Consider the following 13712-nt stretch of genomic DNA (forward strand, 5'->3'; position numbering starts at 1 on the left):
ATTTTTGACCATTCTTCCAGAAGTGCATTTGTGAGGTCAATTCATCCCAAAGGTGTTGAGGTCAGGACTCTGTGCAGGCCAGTCAAGTTCATCCACACCAAACTCTCTCATCCATGTCTTTATGGGCCTTGCTTTGTGCACTGGTGCACAGTCATGTTGGAACAGGAAGGGGCCATCCCCAAACTGTTCCCACAAACTTGGGAGCATGGAATTGTCCAACATCTCTTGGTATGCTGAAGCATTCAGAGTTCCTTCCGCTGGAACTAAGAGGCCAAGCCCAGCTCCTGAAAAACAACCCCACACCATAATCCCCCCTCCACCAAACTTTACACGTGGCACAATGCAGTCAGTCAAGTACTGTTCTCCTGGCAACCGCCAAACCCAGACTCGTCCATCAAATTGCCAGATGGAGAAGGTTGATTCATCACTCCAGAGACCGCGTCTCCACTGCTCTAGAGTCCAGTGGCGGCGTGCTTTATACCACTGCATCCAACGCTTTGCATTGCACTTGCACATCACTTGCTGATGTATGGCATGCATGCAGCTGCTTGGCCATGGAAACCCATTCCATGAAGCTCTCTACGTACTGTTCTTGAGCTAATCTGAAGGCCACATGAAGTTTGGAGGTCTGCGATTGACTCTACAGAATGTTGGCGACCTCTGCCCACTATACGCCTCAGCATCCTCTGACCTCGCTCCGTCATTTTTTAGGAGTGAGGAAATTTCACGACTGGACTTGTTGCACAGGTGGCATCCTATCACAGTACCACGCTGGAATTCACTGAGCTCCTGAGAGCGACCCGTTCTTTCACAAATGTTTGTAGAAACATGGAAGTGATTGGAACACCTGATTTAAATTATTTGGATGGGTGAGTAAATACGTTTTGCAATATGTGGAAATATATAGTATAGTATGTTCTATTTTATTTTTGGTCATTTTTATCCTGACATGTTTTATACTTTTCACTCATATTTATTCATTTAGATTCTTCTTCTGTGTGATGTTTCAGGTTTCCGGGTCCTCCAGTAAAGTGGCATGGTGGGAAAAAGACTTAATTCCAAGGGAGAGTGTGGCATGTCCTTCACTCAACCTTCAAATGATTGCTGAAATGGTGACATGCACACTATGTAACCCGGTGGGACAACCTATTGTTACAGTCTGACTGCTCCCGCTGCTCAAGGACACATCTTCAGCTGCTCCACTGTCAGCCACTAACAAAGAGCAACATAAATCGTTGGCACTCCCACAGTCCGGCTCCTCTTTCTCTCTGGCTGCAAGTCATCATAATGTACTTGAACTGTGTCACACAACTGCCTGCTATGTATAGAGTCTGTTCTCAGAGCTGTGAACAAACGCTGTCAGCTAGCATCTGCTCTGGGTAACTGGCACTCAGTCTCACTGCTGGTAAAACATCACTGGTGTGCAGTACTTTTGCTTTAACGTTTTTTCATTGTGAGCGTGCGTTTCAGCTGGGATGTGATGAAGATTCACAGCTAGGAAGTGATGGAGTCCAACAGGTGCCCAGGCTTCAGCCAGAAGCCCTCGGCCAGCCTGCGGGTCAGCATTGACGACAGCTCCTTCATTGTGGATAAAGCCACTCTGGCTGAGAACTGTGAGTACTTCAGAGCATTGTTTCAGTCAGGAATGAGAGAGTGTCGACAGGAAGAGATCCACCTGCAGTGTGTGGGCGTTTTGGGATTTCTGGTCATGCTGCGGGTCCTGGGCGGGGAGCGCCCCATACTGAGCAGCGACCAGATCGTGGAAGCCATCGAGTGCACAGCTTTCCTGCAAGTGCCAACTCTCACAGAGCACCTGATCAATATCCTCAATTCTGAGAACTGCTTACTTATGTATCACACGGCTGCTACATACGGTGTGTGGGAGCTCTCCCACAGTTCAGCCTTATTCATTAGAGATATGTACGCCGACCTGAGGGAGGACGTTCACGCCTTACCCAACAAGCTGGTAGAGTACATAGAGTCCCTTCTCCCGAGTACCTACATGGCGGTGTGCAGCCACTCGCCATCCACCAAGCTGCTGCAAGACCTGCAGAGGACCGTCTGCTACCTGGACGAAGACCATGGCGAGTGGAAGGTCCTGACACATCTCCCCTTGAACACGAGCACCACGATGGCGGGTGTGGCAATCCTAGACAACAAGCTCTACATCATCGGAGGAGTGTATGATGTCAGCAAGAAAGTAGTCGAGACTGGTTTCTGTTACAACCCTGCAGCAAACACATGGTCCACCATCTGCGGCTCCCAGCAGTTACGCTACAACTTCCCTCTGATAGGTCATGATGGCTCCCTCTACGCACTGGGAGGCGAGTTCGACATGAAAGCCCTGTCGTCCGTGGAGAGATACAGAGTGTCTAACGGAAGCTGGAGTTTTGTGTCCCCCCTCCCCTGCCCTGCAGCCTTGGTGGTGTCCGCTGTAGCCATGAACAGGATCTTTATCTGTCTCTGGAAAGGTAAAGGGGCCTCAGATATACATGAGTATGTGTTTGAACGGGACCAGTGGCTTCTTGTCACCACACTGATCCGTGAGCACAGTTATGGTCTTCATATGGTGGCCCACAAGGACAATCTGTATGTGATGCGTAACGGCCCCTGCGAGGACTTCTTACGGTGTGTGATGGACTGCTACAACCTGAGCTCAGGCCAGTGGACCGCTGTGTCTGGCCAATACGGAAACAGCAAAGGCTCTCTGTTCACTGCTGTGGTCAGAGGAGACTCTGTGTTCACCCTCAGCCGGCAGGTGACCACAGAGTATTCTGTAGAGGATTCCAAATGGAGAGTGAAGCGTGAGATGAAAGGTTTTGGCAGGATTGGATCCATATATACTTTTGTGATGAGACTGCCTAAATCCTCCCTTTCCCCAATGGGCAACTCTTTGGATCTTACTCCAGACCAAAACATCAGAGACTGCCCCTAGAATTTCCCCACGATACTCCAATACCCTGTAATGCTATGTTCCCGTGCAAAGCAAATTTTCATATTTCTCATCAGAGAGGAGGCGGAGCTTACCTCTATGTAGACACCAACAAGGAAGTTGTTGAAGTCCCAGATCCGCCAGGAAACCAAACACTGTCCTGTCTGGGTTCATGACATCATCCAGAGGTGCTCGTTGGATTTCACCAAGGTGGATTCACTGGATCTAGCAAGACCCACATGGGCTGGTTTACCGCAGCTGGGGGAACCCAGAATAAACTAGCTGTGATTTAATATCAATAACCAGATCAAAAGGATGCTGAAATAACTCCATAATGCTGGTGATCAGTAAAACGTGTGAAGCCATGCTTTGTTAGGTCTGTCTGCATGACAACAAGCTAACTACTACTTAAAATGTTTTCTGAATGGAGTCTGGTTGATGAGTGCTAGGCTATGCTAACATTGTAGCTGCTCCATCAGCACTCCAAAAAAGGTAATCTAGACAAAAATACGGCAGCAACCTCTGCCCTCTGAGACGGTCTCTGGTATTCTCCACATTGTTTGGTCTGGTCTCTGGACTAATGTGAGCTACTATCGTAGACCTCTGATAGCGAGTGACGTGAAGAAACATAAGTGCAGATCACCCAGCAATGATTTGGTTGCTGATAGAAACGATGGACATCACTGGAAAGTTGTGACTTGTGACCAAAGTTGTGATAAACTGAAATAATCCTATAATGACCAGCAGGTCGGTTTTGGTGATGGTAATGTGAATAAATGAGAACATGTTAGCGCTTTGTGTTTGTGGGAACCAGTCCCTGATGGACTGCTCACTGTTTTCACAGAAAACAAGTCTTGGATAAACGACAAGTTGTTTCCCAGACAAATTCATTCTAGGAAACGAGGTCAAATGAGGCCAGAACACAGAGAGTAAAGGTTGAATGAGAATATAAACCTGTAAATAGACTTCATGAATGATAGTGAAAGGGAAAAAAAGCACTGATTGTGGATTTTCACGACACTTCTTTAATAAATCTGTGAATTTGAAACAACTCAGATCACTTGAGACGGTTACAGAGACGATAAAGTTTAGCCACAATTCAAGTCATGAATGCCATGCTAATAAAAAGCCATCATCATCGTTTTCATCATTATCGTCACCATCATCGTTTTCATCACGATCATCATCGTGCCCACCAAGATTGTCATAATCATCATCATCATCATCATCATCATCATCGTAAATATTGTGCCCACCATCATCATCATCATCTTCATCATCATCTCACCATTTATCACCTTCATAACTGTCATCATCGTCTTCGTCATCACCATGATCATTATTATTATCATCTTCCTCACGTGTCCTGGGTGAAGACACATACACCCATCCTCAGCTATAATAATGTGTGTTTCGTCATTCTGTCTCTGTTTTATCAACATGGATTTCATATCTTCCTGTAGTAATAACAAGATTTCAGGTTGCAGTATCGTTAGGTAAAGTGTGTGTGTGTGTGTGTGTGTGTGTGTGTGTGTGTGTGTGTGTGTGTGTGTGTGTGTGTGTGTGTGTGTGCTGATCTGCCATCATGCCACGCGCATCATCAGCTCCTCCAGCGCCCGCTCTCGGTGGTTTTCATGGACCAGCAGCACTTCTTTGATGGCATTCTGCTGGAAGCCCATCTCATTGAACTGACTCAGCAGATGAAGGAACTCCTCCGCCTCAAGAGGAAGACATCAAAATGTTTTGTATACAAATACAATATATATATATATACAAAAAAAAATAAAAAAAGAATGACAAAGGAAGAGAGTGTACAGTCTTGCAGCTATCTGCATGTCTACCTTTGTTTCACAGTTCTGAAACATCTCCAGAGCCTCTTCCACCAGGACGACGTCATAACCCAGCTGACACAGGTGATCACACGCCACCAGGTAACTCAAGATCTGCAAAGACACACACATATACACACACACACACACACACACACACACACACACACACACACACACACACACACACAGAAACATGTACACACACACACACACACACACACATTCATTTATTCATGTGGGTCAAAGCTGATTACCTGATTTATAAAGGTTATTAATACAGTAGTAGTCGTATTAATAATAATAATAATAATTAGCAAAGCAATGCCCAAATAAATTGCAGTGTGAATGCTGGATGCTGAAAGGCTGATGCTACCCTGAATTTCTGGTTAAAATGTGTAAGTAGTAGGAATAGTTCAAAATGTGGGAATGGATTTATCTACGATATATTGTGTATTTTAAAAAGCTGAGGTCACACTGCAATGTTGCCTGTAAATATATACAGTATACACACACACACAATGAAAACATAAATGTGACAGCATCTCTATTTTATGTGTATATTGACACACTAACGTGCAAATGTGACGCTAGAGGAAAATGCGGAGCGTCACAGTTTAAAGCTTCAGGGAACTGACCAAGCTGCGTTATTCAACGTATTGGAGAGAGAGTGTGTTGCCAGGTAACCTGCCTTCACCCAATCAATGCCAGCTGGAATCGCCCCAGCAGTTACAGATAATGGACGGATCATGGATCACATTGTGGGCTCATGATAGAAGTCCAAGCCTGTGGATGTTTATCACTGTGGGATTAGAACCTTAATATCTTCATCCACTGACTTGACGTGAGTTCAGAAAACACATGGATGCCACTCAAAGGTCACGAAGCACAAAGTTCAGATCTATGATGATGACCATGAGACCTCAGACCATTGCACAGAGCCAGACAATTGATTTCTCACATCAGTGCAGTGAAATACAATCTATGTGGGAGCAGCGTGACCTGGCTAACCTGCATGAGACACTCATTAAATCCTTAGCTGATCAGCTCTTATAAGGTGATTTACCAGCTGCTAGAAGTCAGAAGAACGACACAAGGAATGACGGCTAAAAGGCAGTTGATCTGAAGCCTGACTGTAAACATTGTGAAACCATTAAACATGCCAGTGGGGGAAATAAAAGCAGGGATCTGCATATCAGTGCTGCACCATGATGCGTGAAGATTTCTGTTCATATAACTTCAAGATCATTAATTGATCTGCATGGGTGTGGTTTTGTAGCTATCAAGCTACTAAAGTGGAATTAACAAAGTGGTTAATATGTATGAGAATAATTACAAGCCAATATTGACAAGCCAGTGGGTCCATGTGTGTGTCCCCCTCTCTTCCTCCTTCCCATTAGCCCTGTGCTGTGGCCAGTGACTTACAGAGTGGATGTGAGGTGGAGTTATGGGAAAACACACAGAGCAGACTGTAGAAATGCTGAGGTCTATTTTTACAGTGGCTTAAAGTGGCTTAGTATAGTGTGTTTTGGTTTCATCCCCACCCCCAGTTTGGCTATGTATAGTCCCGGTCAAGCTCCTGTACTCTGACGTATTTCACAGTGAAAGAGAATATTATATGAGCAGTGTACAGTTACAAGAGAGATTTAAATCAAATCCTTGCCATTTGATTGTGCCCTTAAAGAGTGGCCGTGCTTAGAGTTTAGTGTGATAGGGAGCTACAGAGGACTGTTGGTTCCACACACACCTCCCTCACCTGTTACATCAACACTGGCTGCCCGAGTCCAGATCCAAATCGGGAATGGTTAACATGATACATGTTTGCTGTTTTTAAAGGACTATCAAAAGGGAATTCCAATTTTAATTAAAGCTAGACTGATAAATCTGCTAGTATATACTGTATTTTAACATTATACACATATTGTTTTGTTTATATAATATGTTTGTGTTTAAGCATCTGCCTCAAAAACTCAGTACATCTATCATTTTTGATGCATTGCTCAGCAGTGTGCTGTCACAGTCTGGGACCATAGACTGCTGTCGCGATCTTGGATTTTCGCCATCTAGACATTTTTGCAACCAGTGAATGGAAGTGACCATATTTGATCTTTGGCAGAGCAACGGGTGGATCTGAGCGATCTGTCAATCACAAGGTAGCCCTGCCCTAAAGCATACCCTGCTAAAATGGACCATATTTTACTAAATGGAGAAGCCTTGAAACTAGGAGTGACCATAAACTCAGTCGCCCCCTGTTGGCCAGTAGAGAGAATGCAAGCTTAAGACACTACAAACTTGGCTTCAATTTTCTGAGCGGAGGTTACCATATGTCCTCGTCACCTTCGTCATAGTGGGATTCAGATATCGCATCCAGGGTCAGCGAACATCTGCTGTCAGAGCGGTAATAATCATGATTATGATCACTGACCGACCTGATCCCTGGTCAGTGACACTGACTGACCTGATCCAGGGTCATTGACACTGACTTGACCTGAACCGGATCTGTGACACTGATTGACCTTTTCCAAGGACTGTAACACTGATTGATTTGATCCAGGGTCAGTGACACTGACTGACCTGATCCAGTGTCAGTGACATTGACTGATCTGGTCTGGGGTCTCTGACATTGACCGACCTGATCCTGGGTCATTGACACTGACTAACCAGATCTGGGTACTGTGACACTGACCTGATCCTAGGTCATTGACATTGACTGACCTGATCCTGGGTCACTTACACTGACCAACCTGTTGTAGGTACTGTGACACAGACTGGCCTGATCCAGGGTCTGTGACACTGACTGACCTGATCCTGGTTCATTGACACTTACCAACTTGATCTGGGTACAGTGACATTGACTGACCTTATCTGGGGTCTGCCGGCCTGTCTTCTGCAGGGCGATAATGGCGGTACGGAGGGGGTAACCCCGGGCAGTGATGGCCCCCAGTAGCTCTCTCTCCTCTGTGCTCAGAGCTGACAGGAGCTCTGCTGTCGAATCCAAACCTGAAGACTTCTAGCAAACAACAGTCTGCAGTGAGTGGGTTTATTTACAGAAGAAGAAAAAACATTCCTTTTATTTTAGAGACTAGACATGAAACACAGGCAACTCCTTCCATCCTCATTTAAGAAATAAACTCCTCCATCCAGCTACTCAAACTCAAACAGGTTGGAGTTCTTATCTTTTGATTTTAATGGCGATTAACAAATGGCTTTCAGGTGCATTACCACTACTGCTAATCTGGAGTGATGTAGGGACTTTCACACCAAACGCAAACCAAATACACACAAATGCAACTTGCATGAGGCAAATGTTTTATGTGTGTGATGCTGTGATGCATAAGCCTATCATCATTGAGATTCTCCTCCTTACTGACTACAAATGGAGACACCATATTGTAGCGGTCCGTGGTCCCCCGGCTCTATGATATAACCTCACATTAATCCAGAGACCAGACCAGACTATGTTGAACAATTTAAGACTGTCTATGGTACAAACAACAAGGTCACTGCGGTATTTAGTCTTTATATCGCTTCATTAAATATTGATGATCTCAGCTCAAGGTCATTTGACCAGCTCCAGATTTTTGGAGAATTTGAGCACTTTATATTAATTTTGTTTTAGTATTTGTCATCAGAATTTGTCTTTACAGTTCATTACTGATATTTTCCTTAATCCATTATTTAAGTCATATCTTCCAGTTTAGAACAATTTTCTGTTTAGCAGCGAGACAATCCAGTGTAACAAATATCATTTTTCTAACATAACCCCTCTGTTTTGTCTACTGGTATACACATAATAGGACATTTAGGAACATCAACCAGGAGGATCTGTGTGAGGACATGTGTTACCACCGACCAGACAGACTGTGCCTCTTTCATGGCAGCCATGCCAGAATATGTCTGAGACCGTATAATTAATTTTATCACATTTTACTGGGATGCGAGACATTTTCGGAGGACGTCCACCTGCTACTCCTGATGACACTCTGATAACCTGCCTGGAATCAGGGAGCAGACTTTACACAGTCTATTTTAAGAGTGCAGATCCCTGACAATATTTTTGGAAATGTGAACTGAAAAAAATGGTAAGGATTGATTTCCCCTTCCAGCTAAGAGTGTTGACATCCTCAAGCAGGATTTTAAGACGGACTAATCACCAACTACGTATATGTGAATAAATAACTGTATACAATCAATTCTTCTGTGAGGGGCAGCGAGCCCTGTCTGTTCCTGGCTTATCTGTGGAGATTTATAGTAGGTCTCAGGAGAAGGTAATGCCCCGAGCTTTAGGCTGTATTCATAGTCTGCTCCAACTATACTGCAGATTCCACAGCATTAGCTTTATTTAAGCCATAAACTCTCACTCATGAGACTAAATGGACGAACACAAAGCTTAGGTAACTGCATCATGGATAGACCGCAAAGGGTTGGTCTAACCCTTTACGGTGGACCATCATGGGACATTATTTTGGCAAGAAAAAAAAAGATTGCACTTGAATTGTAGGCTCCCACGATTAAAACACACATTTGTATCATTGTAGTCATTCTTCAAGTCCAGAATGTCTCAGTTAATCGTAGGCTACGATTTTTGTCGTATCATTTAGTTTAGTGTGAAACCGCTCAGTGAGTTTCTTGACATGTTAAATTATCTTTGACAAACATCATATGTGTAATTTGAGGTATAATTCTAATTCTAAAAAAGATTTGTCTCTCAACATTGACTGCCATTTTCTTCTTGTGGTACACAGTTGAGCTCTTACCATGTGTGTTGTGTTGCGGTTGTTGATGCTGTGGAGCCTGTCGACTGTGTTGGCCCTGGCGATTGGGGCCCTGTGTGAGGACTGGTCCTCTGTGTTGGGATCTTTTTGATTGGACGTGTCCAACACTGAGAGGGAGCACTGTCTGAGGTTTTTCCTGCGCTGGTATGGCAGGCTGCTGAGGCAGTCCGGCGGGTTCAGGAGGTCTGGGACGAAGGCCCTCTGTGCTGTCCTTGGACCGCGCTGAGAGGAAGCAGCAAGAAGCAGTCCACCACAACAGGCTTTCACTGCAGCGCTCTCGCCATCATCTTTAGAGTCTGAGAGCTTGGTGCGCAGGACGGCGGGGTTGAGGCTGTGGGAGCGCTGTCGAGGATTGGGCTCCCAGAAGTCGGAGCCGTGGCGGCTGGCCAGGCGGCTCTGCTGCGGGCTGCTGAACATCATCCAGTACGGCGGACAGGATGGCTGCAGTCCTGACGAGGAAGTGGAGGTCTGTAGTTGATGTGGGCTGGTAAAGCCACCCTGCAGTCCAGTGAGCACCCAGTTCTCCAGACTGAATTCATACTGTCACATGGATAAACAGCATGTTAGTGACTATTCAGACTCTGTAGCTTTCTCCTTTAGTCAAATATCAGCATTTCAACATGTCTCCTCTCCACTCCAGGAATCTCAATGGATGTCGGCCACAGCCTAAAAGCATGAAGCCACATTAGCAGCCATTCAAGCCAATAAACCAGTATTACACTACTGGATGTTCAGAACATCATACGCAATCCTATTGGTTGGTACCTGCTTTGTTTCCAGGAAGAAAAATATATACAAATACTATATGTACATGTACTGGATATATACATACTATATGTAAATATACACATACTATATGTACACGTACTGGATGTACACATACTACACGTACACATACTGGATATACACATATGTACACACATACTGCATGTACACATGCTGTCTAAACACATACTGCATGTACACATACTGAACACATTGAGACAAACAGAACTCACCTCTGTATTCTGCAGTGTGGTCAGATAATCAGCGATGATAACGTCCACGTCTTCTTTGACTTCCTGTGAGGCAAACTGTGGCATCTTCAGAGGGACACCGTCCATCCTGTTCACTACACACACACACACACACACACACACACACACACACACACACGCATCACTTAACCCGGCTTCCCATTACTTTAACCACTCACCCCAGACAACGTCTACTGTGCTCCCAAGCAGCCTCATTTAAATCGCTCATGTTACAGTTTGTATAATTTCTCATCGCTTATCAACCACAACCTGATTTCTTTCACACACTTTTTTTTTTAAATCCCCGTCCTGCTCTACTAATAAAAATCTGAACACACAAACACGTTTCACTTTTTTTCAGATTCACACCATTAAAACCCCTGATTTCTAGCATCATTGTTAATTCAACACCAAGCTTTGATCAGAAAGTAAAAACAAAAAAGACATTTTATCAACACTATTTGGGGGGGTCTTGTTTTTAAAGGTGTAATATGCAGCAACAGAGAATACAAAATGAATCCACCCCATCATCTCTACCGGCCCACTATAAGTGTGTGTATCTGCAGAGACCCTTTTCCATGTCCGGGACTCTTCCATCGGGACTAGAGAGAGCAGCCACAGCAGCAGGAAGCTGGGCTGCATTCATGCGGGACGGGACACCTTTCCTCTAAGGTGTGAATGTGTTCTTTGTTCTTCAGAAATATCCGACATGAAACAATCACAACCTGTTGTGTTCTTCTTTGTTGTCAATAACCACTGACCCACTCTCTCTCAGAGGAGAGCTGCATTTTGAACACTGTGGACAACAGAACCTAAATATGCGACTATTACACCTCTAACATTGAAATACTAACATTCAGTCAACATTGTCTCAATGTGCCTACTTTGCCACCAAAATATGGTCAATGAAATGAAGCCTGGCAAACCAGCATGTTAGGGGGTCTGGGACATGTTTATTTCAAATCATGTAACTTGTTTATGATAAAGAAAATCCTCTCAAAGCTGCTTTACTGTTTTAGCAGATTGGTCCATTGATGGTACTATCCATCTCCTTTATAGCCTACTTTCTGGGTCCCAACACCACGCAAATGTACTTATTTCCATATTGATTACACATATTTGATTTTGGTTTAAACTTGGATTCACTAAACTGATTTTGAATTGAGCTGCTTCATTTTAAATCTGGATTCTGGATCCTCATCTTAAATATATTAATCCTTGTTGGTGTAAACCACCTGAAGAAGTGATGATATCATTAAGGGGTTACTGAAGAGGAACAACTAAATTGTACATTGTTAGACAAATGTGTATACATTTTTTGGAATATGTTATAATTGTAGCCTTTTTTTGTGAAACATTGGATCATTTCTTCCCTGACACCAGGGACATTTGGCTTTCTGCACACCGAGAGCTTCACACAGATCTGAGAAAAGCTCTGATCTCCCAGAAAGCCAGTCTGCTCACACCTCTGCCTCTCTTGATTGGTCGAGTGTGTTACACAATGAAGAGTGGATGGATCGTGTGGAGGGAGAGGATCAGACATAAAACATGTCTGCGTGTGACTGAGTAGACCACAATGCCCGTGGAAGCTGATCTAGTTCCAGTAACAGGAAACACCACAGATGGCCGAGGACTTAGACCAGCAGGGAGGACAGATGCTCCGTAAGATCACCGTCTCTGACGTGAGACGTTCTAATGCTGCTGGACCAACATCATGAAACATGTGATTGCTTCCAAGTGGCCCAGTTTATTGGACTACAACAATTTATTGTGCAACCCTGTTGTACAATGACAATAAATGACCCTTGACCATTTTGCAAACATTAGTTGTAGTAGTGAACATCCTACATGACCTGAACATCAGAGTATGTAAGTGTGATGCGATGACAAACAACAGCATAGTATCAGTATTGTTTCGATCTAGGGACACCAAGAATCAATATTTTATTATATAAACTATTAATATTACAAACATAATTTAAACTTTTGGTAATAATAAATAAATGGTGTGGTCATGAGCAGATTTGGATTATGTAGACTGACTAAATATCTCAGGTTGTCAGGTGCATGATGCAACATTTATGACAGCTTTTAATGTGTTTGCTTGACTGATGAACCCATTTTGCTGCAATAAAAAAAGAAGTGTGGAAACTATCTTCACAGATAAAAAACATGTTGACAAATCATTTGCAGTAAAGGTAATAAATGTCATTGTAACGCTCAGCATATCGCAACATTGCAATAAGATGGCATTGTGATTCACACCCTGGATTTCATTAGTGTCTGGCAGTTTAGCAAACATCTCCTGTATTTTAGGAGAAGTATTTCAGAGGGTTGGAGCATCGTGTATTGTTGTTCATGAGCGCATGTCATTTGTAAAAAGCTAAATGTATCGCACAGCCTGGTCTTTCACTAATCTCTCTGCTTCAGTAAATAGAAGGAATCATAAATCTTATTTAAATGATATGAACACAAATATCAGCTTACCTGTGTTGTCTTGGAAGCGCTGTCCTCTCAGTGGGAAGCTCAGACTGATGCTGCAGGTTAAATGAGGAAGAGCGCCACCTGGAGCACTAATCCAGATGACCCCGGTGACCCCCAGCAGCTGATTTACTGCCCACACCCAGTCAGAGTACTGAGGACGTCAACAAAGTGTAAAACCTGACGTCAGACGGTGCAGAGAGCTGATTACATGAGTGGTCAGCTGGAGAGCAAACCCTTCCACCAGCATTCTTTTACTCACCAGTCTGTTATTGTGTGAAAGCAGCACACGGGGCAGACTCCCACACCAACTATATTAAAACTAGATTTTGTGCCACATAAAATAGGATGTCCATCTTGATAGATAATAAGTCATCTTTTTTCTGTGACCAATATATCAGTCGGCCAATTCAATCAACCAAGATTATCCTCTCAGATAAACATAATTTATTTCAGAAATATGAATATCGACCAATATAACGATATAGGCATTTTTCCACTCATAACATCGGAATCGGCCCCAAAAATCCCATATCAGTCGGGCTCCGCTCACAATACTTAAAAGGAGAAATCCGGTCATTTTTGACCCCGTTTTCGTTGTCCCCAGGGTCATCCCGACTTATTAGAAGCAAAAAACCTGAAATCAAAATGTCCTCAGTCCTGATACAATCTTAATTGC

General features: G+C 43.8%; 2 protein-coding genes and 1 long non-coding RNA gene across 3 annotated transcripts; 2 read left to right on the forward strand and 1 right to left on the reverse strand.

The window, feature by feature from the left end:
- Positions 1-1361: 1361 nt before the first annotated feature.
- Positions 1362-2945, forward strand: kbtbd13a (kelch repeat and BTB domain containing 13a). The gene has a single exon (XM_084019279.1). The coding sequence runs from the start codon at positions 1505-1507 to the stop codon at positions 2933-2935; it is 1431 nt and encodes a 476-aa protein (XP_083875405.1). The 5' UTR covers positions 1362-1504; the 3' UTR covers positions 2936-2945.
- A 26-nt stretch (positions 2946-2971) lies between these two features.
- On the reverse strand, positions 2972-11296 carry ubap1lb (ubiquitin associated protein 1-like b). The gene is made up of 6 exons (XM_084019293.1): positions 10962-11296; positions 10535-10829; positions 9519-10076; positions 7622-7771; positions 4774-4875; positions 2972-4650 (listed from the first exon to the last, which is right to left on the reverse strand). The coding sequence occupies exons 2-6, from the start codon at positions 10637-10639 to the stop codon at positions 4516-4518; spliced, it is 1050 nt and encodes a 349-aa protein (XP_083875419.1). The 5' UTR covers positions 10640-10829; positions 10962-11296; the 3' UTR covers positions 2972-4515.
- Positions 4547-9418, forward strand: LOC311019799. Its single transcript, XR_014597836.1, has 3 exons — positions 4547-4677; positions 4787-4863; positions 8559-9418. It is a non-coding gene; the product is annotated as an uncharacterized lncRNA (long non-coding RNA).
- Positions 11297-13712: the final 2416 nt, after the last annotated feature.

The sequence above is a fragment of the Eutrigla gurnardus genome (assembly GCF_963514095.1).
Source record: "Eutrigla gurnardus genome assembly, chromosome: 1".
Taxonomy (NCBI): domain Eukaryota; kingdom Metazoa; phylum Chordata; class Actinopteri; order Perciformes; family Triglidae; genus Eutrigla; species Eutrigla gurnardus.